Genomic DNA, 12057 nt, shown 5'->3' with positions numbered 1-12057 from the left:
GAAATCTGGACTTTGTAGAATTGTGCATTTGTAGAAATCCGAATTCCTTATTTTCTTATTCATTTTTTAGATTTAAAGTAGCATGGATCTGCCCGTGGATGAGTGGAAATCATACATACTTCAGAAGTGGTCTTTGCTCCCCAAGTCCATTCAGGTTACAATTTCTACAGCAGAGACTCTAAGCGATCTCTTTCTTCACTCATCTTCGCTTCTTCAGTAAGTGAATGGAAGCTTTAACCAGGGAAATTTTGATGCGGAAAACGTTGTCTTTTGTGATTTGCTCTCAAATTATATCTTTTTTTTTTTATAAATTTATGTATTTATTTATTTTTGGGTCTTCGTTGCTGCGCCTGGGCTTTCTTTAGTTGCGTTGAGTGGAGGTTACTCTTCCTTGCAGTGCGCGGGCTTCTCATTGCAGTGGCTCCTCCTGTTGTGGAGCACAGGCTCTAGGCGCGCAGGCTTCAGTAGTTGCAGCACACAGGCTCAGTAGTTGTGGCACGCGGGCTCTAGAGTGCAGACTCAGTAGTTGTGGTGCACAGGCTTAGCTGCTCTGTGGCATGTGGGATCTTCCCAGACCAGGGCTCAAACCCGTGTCCCCCGTGTTGGCAGACGGATTCTTAACTACTGTGCCACCAGAGAAGCCCATCAAATTACATCTCTTTTTGATGGAAGAGTTACGTTTAGATTTTTATATTTTGGGGCATTCAACAGTTCTTGCTGTTTACACAGTTCTTTCTAACCTACTATTATACAACAGGTAGGGATGCTATTTAGCTTTCTCGGTGTCAATATTATGTTTCAGTAATCAGTGCCTTGCTGTCGTCACTAGGCTCTGCACCTTGCTGTATCCCAAAGGATATAGTGGAGATTTACTAGCTGCACATAGAAATTCATGAATGCTCATATTTGGAAGGAACGATAGAGGTCATACAGTCTAACCCCAGTAGTTTTCAAACACTCTTGACTACACTCTTCAATAAGAAATATATTTTACATCACAACCTAGTACACACATACGTATATAAAAAACTGAAACAGGGGACTTCCCTGGTGGTCCGGTGGTTAAGACTCTGTGCTTCCACTACGGGGGGCACGGCATCCATCCCTGGTCGGGGAACCAAGATCCTGCATGCCGCGGCGTGGCCAAAAAAATAAAAAATAAGTAAATAAAAAACTGAAGCAGGAGTTTCCCAAACTTCATTCAGTGAATTTTTATTGAACATCTGTTTTGTGCCAGCCACTGTGCTCAGTGCTTAGTAAACAAAAAATACATCATTTAAAAAAAATAGACAAAGATCCTTACCTTTGAGGAGCTTAATTCTAGCAAGGAGGCACAGCCAATAAACATCATAAATAAATAAAATATATAGTATGTTAAAGGTGATAAATACAGTAGAGTAGACAAAAAGGAAAAATTGAACAGGGTAGGGGAAATAGGCAGTGCCGGGAGCGAGAGTACAGATTGTAGTATTAAGTAGTATAGTCAGATATGCCTCATTGAAAGAGTGAAAGTGGAGCAAAGTCTTGGAGATACAGGAGTTAACTGAGTAGATATCTGAGAGAAGAGCATTCCAGGCAGAGATCCTAAGGTGGGAGTGTGTCTGGCATGTTTAAGCAACAGCAAGCTGGATGAACAGCTAGTGGTGGATGAACAGAGTAAGCCAGAGGGAGAGTGGTAGGAAATACCATCAGAGAGGTAATGGGACATGCATGGGAGTTGGGGAAGAGCAGGTGGCACAAATCGAGTTGACCCTTTCTTAGTGCCTTATCTTTTTACCCTGAGTAGCAAGTTATTGCAGGGTATAGTAGGCAGAATTCTAGAGATGCCCCCCGCCGCCACCACGCCAGCATTCTGGTCCCCTGGTTACTCAATCCTGGTCCCCTGGTTACTCAATCTAACATTAACCTAAGCACTGCTGGGAAGGGATTGGGCTGATGTAATGAAAGCCCCAAGCCCCCTGACTTTGAGAGATAATTACTGGGTGGGTGTAACCCAATCAGACCAGACCTTTAAAAGCAGAGAGTGCTTCCTGGCTAACAGCCAGCAAGGAAATGGGGACCTCAGACCTACAATTGCAAGGAACTGGCTTCTGTCAGTTCTAAACTCAACATCCTGAATGAGTTTAGATATAGATTCTTTCCCAGATCCTCTCTATAAGAGGTCACCTTGATTTCAGCCTTGTGAGACCCTAAGCAGAGAGACCAGGCAAGCCCACCTGGACTTCTGATCTACAGAACTGAGGATAATAAATGGGTATTGTTTTAACCTGCTGAATATGTGGTAGTTGTTACACAACAATAGAAAACTAATTCACAGGGTTTTGAGATAAGAGTGATACGATCTGATTATATTTTAAACAGATGTCAGCAAACAACAACCCACAGGGTAAATCCATCCCACTGCCTGTTTTTGTGTGGCCATCAGCTAAGAATGGTTTTTACAGATAAATATTTGTAGTCGATTTGATGATCGGGAACGTTGGCTTTGAATCACAGTTTAGCAAAATGGTATCCATTTTTATTTTTTTTAAAATTTTATTTATTTATTTATTTATTTATGGCTGTGTTAGGTCTTCGTTTCTGTACGAGGGCTTTCTCTAGTTGCGGCAAGTGGGGGCCACTCTTCATCACGGTGCGCGGGCCTCTCACTATCGCGTCCTCTCTTGTTGCGGAGCACAGGCTCCAGATGCGCAGGCTCAGTAATTGTGGCTCACGGGCCTAGTTGCTCCGCGGCATGTGGGATCTTCCCAGACCAGGGCTCGAACCCGTGTCCCCTGCATTGGCAGGCAGATTCTCAACCACTGCGCCACCAGGGAAGCTCTACTTTTTAATTATAGCATTAGTTAGACCTCTGATGCAATGTTGAATAGTAACAGGCATTTAGGACATTGCTATAGGTTTATAGTATATACCCTTTATCAGTTTAAGGAAGTTGCGCTATGTTGTATCATAAATAAGTGTTGAATTTTATCAGTCCTTTTTTTGGATATATTTTGGGAGGAATGATCCTTTTCTTATTCCACTTTAATCTGTGAAGGCAGAATTGACATCAGTAGATTTACTGAAGTTGAACTGTTTTGGAGAATAACTCTGGTTATCATATAATATTTTTTTTAACACAGGGCTAGATTCAATTTGCTGAGGTTATTTTTAGGATTTTTATATCTATGTTCTTAAACGGTATTAGACTATATATTTTTTTGTGTGTGCTCTATTCATCACCTCTTGGTATCAGGGTTATGATAGCCTCATAGCATGAATTGGAGAGCTTCCCATATTTCTCTATGCTCTGAAATAATTTATATAATGTAGGGATTATTTGATTCTTTAAAGCTGGTAGAAAAATCCTGTAAAACTATGTAGACCTGGTACCTTATTTTTTTTTAAGATTTATTTATATATTATTTATTTATTTATTTTGGCTGCACTGGGTCTTAGTTGTAGCATGCGAACTCTTAGTTCCGTCATGCATGTGGGATCTAGTTCCCTGACCAGGGATCGAACCCGGGCCCCCCTGTATTGGGAACACAGAGTCTTACCCACTGGACCACCAGGGAAGTCCCTAGACCTGGTACCTTATTACATGGAAATAGTTTCCTTTTTTAGTTTATTTTTTATCAGAATAATATGCATATAGTGTAAGAAGTCAAATAGTACTTCAAAACATATAAAGAAAAACAGCAACTCTCACTACTCTTCCCCATTTCTATTCTGCAAAGGCTGATACTTAAAATCATTCTGTTTCTTCCAGCATTTAATTTCATGTTACTAAACAGTATGCTAATATTGCTATTTTTGAATTTTTAGTTTTAGTTGCCAAATGTAGCTCTCTTACCCCCAACTCACATGTATATACTTTGTTTTTCCCTCATTCTATCATCATAACTATATTATAATTTATAATATATAACCAGTAGAATATGATACTGGTTAAACCAGTTTTCAACATGTATATCATTATGTCTATGTAAATATCATATGAACCACAAAGTATACTTTGAATTACATTTCCTTTCTTGTACAACTCTTGTTTTCCCTGAAGTTAATAATTGCCTCTATTTTTATTTGTTCTGTATATCTCTCACTACTTCATCCCCAAACTTCTCTACTTAACAAGTTAGTTCCAAAGAGCTGTTTGTAAAACTATTCAATCTAAAATGACCAAAAAAGATTTAAATTTCTAATCTCCATATGTTTGCCCAGTAAATGAAAGTATGAATTGGGCCTTTAAAGCTTAAAGCCAGGCATACACTCTTCTTTCTTGCCACTTACAGTCTTTGAGGAATGTTTTCCCAGATTAGATGCGTTTTGTCCATATCAAAGACCTTTTGAGACAAGTGGACCTCTCGCATTGATAATCTACAGTGTCCTAGGGAATCCGTAACAGACTCAGTATCCGCACTCACTGCCTTCCTATTTGTTTTGATTTTACACTGATTCAAATGGAATACTTTGTTTTGCCAGAAATCAAGGAAATGCTCAAAGACTAACGGATTTAAGTAAAAAAAGAACATAGGAGCCAGTCTGAAGAGGTTTCCATCGGCCAAATTTAGGACAATATGAGCATCAAAAAGTATAATGATGGTAATGGTTTATAAGAATGAATTTTTTTAAGTCCATGGTGATACTCAAAAAAATACATAAATAAGTAAAAGGAGAAAAGGGGGAAACATTTGTCTTTACAGAAAAATGCTAATTAATAAGTTTAGAAATAATGATAGAATTAGAAAATCACCATTTTGTAACTCCCAGTGTAATAAGTGATTCTGGCAATAATCGTCAATGGATGCTCAAAACATTAGAAGAAAGATCACTGGGAAACAGGTTATTCACATGGTCTCAAAGTATGGCCCCATAGATTACTTATTAATGTTACTTATTACAAGGGGAAAGTTATCTTTATATTAGAGAAATCCAACAGTCACCACTTTAACCAAGTGACCAAACAACATCACCAGTAGTGATGGGACTGCCTGACATGTGTCTCCTGGTTTGAAACAACAAGAAGTATACAAGATTTAGCGATGGACTAATATTCTTGACAAAAATTGTTCGATCTGAATCTAATCATGAGGAAACAATGAGACAATACCAGAATGTGTAACGTTTTCCTGGCCTTGAGTCTTCAAAAAAACTTAATCATGAAAAACAAAAAAATTATGGGACTGTCTCAAAAGAAACTAATGAGAAATAACTAAATGCAGTACGTTAGAACCTTGATCCGGCATCAGGTTGGGGTAAGAAAAAGAAAGAAAAGACATTTTAGGAATAATGGAGAAATTTTAAATGATATTTGAATTAGTGGGGTTTTTTAGAATTTAATTTAATTTATTTATTTGGTTGCATCGGGTCTTTGTTGCTGCATGTGGGCTTTCTCTAGTTGCATCGAGCGGGGGCTACTCTTTGTTGCGGTGCTCGGGCTTCTCACTGCAGTGGTTTCTCTTGTTACGGAGCTCGGGCTTTAGGCGCGCGGGCTCCAGTAGTTTTGGCACGTGGGCTCAGTAGTTGTGGCTCGCGGGCTCTAGAGCTCAGGCTCAGTAGTTGTGGCGCACAGGCTTAGTTGCTTCGCTGCATGTGGGATCTTCCTGGACCAGGGATCGAACCCGTGTCCCCTGCATTGGCAGGCGGATTCTTAACCACTGTGCCACCAGGGAAGTCCCTAGTGTTAATTTTTTAGGCATGATAATGATATTGTGATATCAAGATATAGGAGAATGTCCTTTTTCTTAGCAGAGGCATGCTGAAATATTTAGAGGTGAACTTCCATGATGAGTGCACTTACTTTCAGGAAAAAAAATGTGTATGTGTGAATGTGTGCAAGTTATTAAGCTACAGTTTCTCAGCTGTGATCTTCTGTATTCTCGGCTGGGGCTGGGACTTTCTGCTTTCCCAATTGACCTTATAAGAGGCTTTACCTCTCTAGGGCTCTAGAAAGAGAAGGCACGGCTAGAAGAAGGAATTTGGTTCTTTCTATCTGCTTCCTAGTTAGACTCTACATGCCAAAGAATGAAGTTGGACCTTTACCTTACACCATATGCAAAAGCTAACTCAAAATAACTCAAAGACCTAAACTTAAGAGCTAAAACCATAAAACTCTTAGAAGAAAACATAAGCCAAAAGCTTATGACATTGGATTTGGCATCTTTTTCTTGGCTATGACACCAAAGGCACAGGCAACAAAAGAAAAAAATAGGCAAATCAGACTTCATGAAAAGTAAAATATTTAGTGCATCAAGTGACTATCAACAGAGTTAAATGGGCAACCCACAGAATGGGAGAAAATATTGCAAATCATACATCTGCTAAAGGATTAATATCCAGACCATATAAAGAACTCCTAAGACTCAACGACAACAACAAAAAACCCAGTTTAAAAATAGGCAAAGAGCCCCGCTCACCGCAACTAGAGAAAGCCCATGGGCAGCAACAAAGACCCAACACAGCCCAAAATAAATAAGTAAATTTTTTTTTAAAATGGGCAAAGGACTTGCATAGATATTTCTTCCAAGAAGATAAGCACATGAAATAAGCATATGAAAAGATGCTCTTAACATCACTAATCATTAGGGAGATGCAAATCAGACTACAACAAGATACCTTATTATCCTCATACTCATTAGATGGCTACTATCCAAAAAAATAAAACAGAAAATAACAAGTGTTGGTGAGGATGTGGAGAAATTGGAGCCCTTGTGCACTGTTGGTGGGAATGTAAAATGGTATAGCCACTATGAAAAACAGTATGGCAATTCTTCAAATAATTAGAAATAGAATTACTGGGGCTTCCCTGGTGGCGCAGTGGTTGAGAAGCCATCTGCCAAGGCAGGGGACACAGGTTCGAGCTCTGGTCCAGGAAGATCCCACGTGCTGCGGAGCAACTAAGCCTGTGTGCCACAACTACTGAGCCTGAGCTCTAGAGCCCGTGAGCCACAACTACTGAGCCTGCGTGCTGCAACTACTGAAGCCTGCGAGCCTAAAGCCTGTGCTCCGCAACAAGAGAAGCCACCGCAATGAGAAGCCCGCACACCGGAACGAAGAGTAGCCCCTGCTCGCTACAACCAGAGAAAGCCCGCACGCAGCAACGAAGACCCAGTGCTGCCAAAGATTTAATTAATTAATTAATTAATTATTTAAAAAGACAAGTAAGGCACCAATTTAAAAAAAAAAAATAGAATTACTATATAATCCAGCAATCTTACTTCTGGGTTTATACCCAAAAGAATTGAAAACGGGACTTGAACAGATTTATTTGCACACCAGTGTTCAGAGCAGTATTCATAATAGCCAAGAGTGAAAATAGCCCAAATGTCCATTAACAGATGAATGGATAAACTGTGATATATACATATAATGGAATATTACTCAGCTATAAAAAGGAATGAACCTAGGAAACATTATGTTAACTGAAACAAGCCAGACATAAAAGGATGAATACTTTACCATTCCACTTACATGAAGTACCTAGAGTAGACAAATTCATAGAAACAGAAAGTGAAATAGAGGTTATCAGGGGCTGGGGAGAGGGAGGAATGAAGAGTTATCATTTAATGAGTGCAGAGTTCTAGTTTGGGCTGGTGAAAAATTTCTGGAAATGGATAGCGGTGACAATCGCACAATATTGTGAATGTACTTAATGCCACTGAACTATATACTTTAGTTAAAATGACAAGTTTTTAAATATTTTAGCACAATAAAAAAATTAATTAGAAAATTATTCCATCTCACTTCCACAAATTTTTTATCATAACATTCCAGAAGAAAATTTGAAATATTAAAAAAAGAAAGCTTTTCAAAACTTTCAATTAATTACTGAGTTAAACCTGGTGCAAGAAGAATGAATTATTGCAGCTTAGTTCTTAATTACACTGAAGAACAATTACAAAAACATTGACTTAGGGGCTTCCCCGGTGGCGCAGTGGTTGAGAATCCACCTGCCAATGCAGGGGACACGGGTTCGTGCCCTGGTCCGGGAAGATCCCACATGCCGCGGAGCGGCTAGGCCCGTGAGCCACACCTACTGAGCCTGCGCGTCTGGAGCCTGTGCTCCGCAACGGGAGAGGCCGCGACGGTGAGAGGCCCGCGCACCGCGATGAAGAGTGGCCCCCGCTCGCCGCAACTAGAGAAAGCCCTCGCACAGAAACGAAGACCCAACACAACCAAAAATAAATAAATAAATAACATTCAAAAAAAAAAAAAAACTGAGTTTGTCATCATTTTGGATTAAGATTAAAGAATATACATTGTTAGGCAAGAAGAATTTTGCTATTATTACTGTTCATCACAACTTCTTTGTTTGAATAGGGTTTTCAGGTTTAACCTAATTTAAAACAACATAAAGACAAACAGAACAAAGAATAGGATCTATGGTGTACCAGATATTCATGGGGTATTGTCCTCATATTTTCTGGACTGGAATAAATTTTGAACAGGCAAGCACACCTTCTGAATTAAATAAAATCTTTACTTGTTTTTCTTTTTGTGTTATTTATTTTGAGATTTTTTTCTGTATTGTGTTTAAATATTAATAAAATCATATTTGATATTAAAGATCAATAGTGTTTTGTGAAATTTCCATATATACATACACAGATGCAGCTTACTGAATCACAATGTGAAAGGTATTGCTTTTTTGTTGTTGTTGTTCCATTACTGCCTTTTTGGGTTTTTTGTTTTTAATCTTTTATTTTTGGCTGCACTGGATCTTTGTTGCTGCACTCGGGCTTTCTCTATTTGCTGCGAGCCGGGGCTACTCTTCATTGTGGCGTGCCGGTTTCTCATCGCCGTGGCTTCTCTTGTTGCCGAGCAGAGGCTCTAGGTGCGCGGGCTTCAGTAGTTGTGGCTCACGGGCTTAGTTGCTCCGCGGCATGTGGGATCTTCCATGTGGGATCTTCCCGGGCCAGAGCTCGAACCCATGTCCCCTGCATTGGCAGGCGGATTCTTAACCACTGCGCCACCAGGGAAGCCCGTGAAAGGTATTTCTTATTGTGGGTCTTTGTAAACAAACATTTGATAAACACTTTTCTAAACATTCTGCAGTTTTGTCTTCGATTTCCCCTTTGACCTAGGAGTTGCTTAAGAGAATTTTTAGTTCCCATATTATTCATATTTTGCTTCATTGCATTGTATAGTCAAAGAGTGTAGTCTAGGTTATTCTATACTATTTCTTTTTATTGGAAAAAAGGTGTATGTTTGTGTATTTATACATTAGAGAATTCATATACTTGTTTTTAAAAACTTTGCAGGTTGCAATAATTTCAGATTTACTTGCAAAAATAGGATAAAGAATTGTTGTGCAATGCCCTTCTTTCAGATTCCCTGAATGTTAACATTTCGCTACATTTACTTTATGATTCATCCCATCTCTTCCTCTTCTTCCTTCTCCTCCTCCTCTTCCTCCTCCTCCTTCCCTCCCCCTCCTCCTTCCCTCTGCCTTGCCTCCCCCCACTTCTTGTCTCTCCCTCCCCCTTCTCTCCCTCCCTCCCCTCTGTCAGCCATTCACTCAGGTATTTTCAACAAAGTTTAGGTGGCGAGTATACCTTGGTGCAAAGACTTGTGTATTGTCGTTCTCCACACCCAAGCTCCTATGTAATGCATTATCCAAGGAATGGTTTATTGGCCAGTAACTGAATAAAAAACTTATATTCTGTCCTAATAGAAATTCCAGTCCCTATGTCTCTGAGACCAAAGATTTTTCCCCCCAGTCACATTACATAACACACCCAACCTCTTTTGTCCCAGTATTTTGTAGGCAGTCACTCCTGTTTCAGGTGCAATGGTTAGGAGTTTTCCTAGAAATAACAAATTTGTGCTTTTTTGTTGTTGTGGTTGTTCTTTCTTCATGAAGACCGGAGGATGAGATGTTTTTAAAAAGGCTTTCTAGAGGTTACCTTGTTGGAAAGGACCCCAACGCTCCCCTTTTCTACAGAGAAGAAGGAAACAAAAAATTTCAGAAGAAGGATTATATGGGAGCCACAGTGCTGTACTCTAAGGTAAGACGACCGCGCCACCCCCCCACCCCCCCACCCCCGGCCCGGCTCAGCAGGAGGGGCTGTCTCAACAATTTAACAATGCATATTTCTTCAAAAGATAGAACCGTTACTGCTGAATTGTGAATTGTGTAGCCACTAGTAGCTTTGCCTATGAATTTTGGATTGGATTTGAAAAAGAAAACTGACACAACTCAGCTTTTGGTCCTATTCTGAAACAAAGGATAGTTTGTATTATACATCCTGAATTCCATCAAGAAACTTCCATTCTCATATTCCTTCAGACACAGTGTAGCAAGTCTTGTTGGATGCCTTGGCCTCCCTCCTCCATGTCTGTCAGCTCTTACTGAATTGTGTGCCTTTTTTGTCTGAACAACTGGTGAGGCTGCTGGTGTGATAGTCCCAGTTTAGAGAACAGCTGGATTTTGGTTGGCCACCATGTTAGCTTATAGCCAGTATGACTTAGGTAAAGTTAGGAAGGAAAATAAGCTCAATCGCCACAGACCAGTTGAACTGCATTTTGAAGGTTGTCAACAAATATTTAAAATTATTACACTAACCATCAATGAACTAGGTTTCAAGGAGGAATAGTGGCTTTTAACAATCTGTTGCTCTTGTCCTGCTTCCAGAGTAGAAACTGGAACAAGGTCCCTGAGAGATTTCCTTCCATAATTGTTTAGAGATAAATACGGGTTTAAAGCAAGAATATATCAACCTCTTAAACCAGGTCTGTGGACCCTGTATATTGAAAGAATGAATGTGAATTTGAAGAGTGTACCCCCTACTTTGCATCTTTAACAGGCCTATGCTTAAAGTTTGGAATTAGTTTTCGAAAAACTATCAGACCTACAACAGCATCTTTTAAAATTGATAAAAGCCCTGCTTTGTAATGCTGAATAATGTAAGCATTAGTGATTGCTGAAGAACTAAAATCCATTACATGTAATGATCACTGATAAATGGCTTAATAGTAGTTCTTTTTCAGAGCTAATCTTTCTTCAACTGTATGCATGTGTGTCATAAACGTGATCACAGGGGAAGCTGTTCAAGGAAAATAAGTAAACTAAAAAGTGAAATCAGACAAAAAAATTGAGCCTTCCTGTTTCATGAAACTAGTATTTTGTTGATTGTGGTACTTTGCAGTTTTCCATAGAGCTGCTATTTTCTTTCTTTTTTAAAATAATATTTGTTGTTTTTGTCTGATTGTAAATGTAATATATGTTTACTTGGAAAATATAGAGAGCATAAAAAGTAAGAAAAAAATCCCATAACCAGTGATAAGCACTGTTAACATTTTTGCTTATATCCAGCCAGCCACTTTTTCCTCTGAAAATATGTTTTTCTTGTACAAAATGGCGATAATACTGTACTTACTGTTTTGTAACCTGCTTTTTTTCCCCTCAGCAATTTATTGTGACCGTTTTCTCATGTTGTTAAATTTTCCACTAAAACATGATTTTTTATAGCTGGCTTAGTGTTCCATTACAGGGAACTATACTTGATTTAACACCTAGTGTTGGCAGAGTGTTTGGTATCATAAAGCTGCAAGGAGCATCTTTCTATGTAAATATTTGTACACACCTGACTATTTCCTAAGGATAAATTCCTAGAAGGGCAATTGCTGGGTCAACTGAATGTATTTTTTTTTAAGGCCTTTGACACTTGTTGCTGAATCATTCTCCAGGAAAAAACTAGTTATATCCCTTCTAGCAGAGTATGGGAATGTTCATTTCTCTATATCCTAAGCAATATTGGTTATTTGGTATTATTAACATTACTTTATCTTTTTATTTTGGAATAGGAAATGTGTTTACATAGTTAGAATTTTTAAGATGCAAGAGTATAGAGTGCAGTCTACTTCCTCTGTCCCCCAGCCACTCGTTTCCCATCCCCAGAAGCTAGCACTGTTAAAGCTATCTTTCCAGAGGTACTCCAGCGTATATAAATAAATACAAATAATCTCCCACTCCTGCACACACATACTCTTTTTATATAAATAACATTCTATACACACAGTTCAGCACTCTGCTTTTTCCACTTATATTCTGTTATATGGATATAATAGTAATTT

General features: G+C 39.0%; 1 protein-coding gene across 9 annotated transcripts in view; it reads left to right on the top strand.

Moving 5' to 3' along the window:
• Positions 1–12057, top strand: part of SMYD4 (SET and MYND domain containing 4) — a 35682-nt gene that overhangs the window by 1072 nt on the left and 22553 nt on the right. For all 9 annotated transcript variants that reach the window (XM_082370585.1, XM_082370582.1, XM_082370581.1 and 6 more), the window contains exons 2-3: positions 71–216; positions 9845–9989. In XM_082370585.1, the coding sequence (XP_082226711.1) occupies positions 83–216; positions 9845–9989 (279 nt within the window). In that variant the 5' untranslated portion in view covers positions 71–82. The remainder of the gene's footprint in view (positions 1–70; positions 217–9844; positions 9990–12057) is intronic.

The sequence above is a fragment of the Balaenoptera borealis genome (genome assembly GCF_965194805.1).
Source record: "Balaenoptera borealis genome assembly, chromosome: 20".
Taxonomy (NCBI): domain Eukaryota; kingdom Metazoa; phylum Chordata; class Mammalia; order Artiodactyla; family Balaenopteridae; genus Balaenoptera; species Balaenoptera borealis.
The sequence above is the reverse complement of the archived record's forward strand: the minus strand, read 5'-3'. Positions and strand labels throughout refer to the sequence as shown.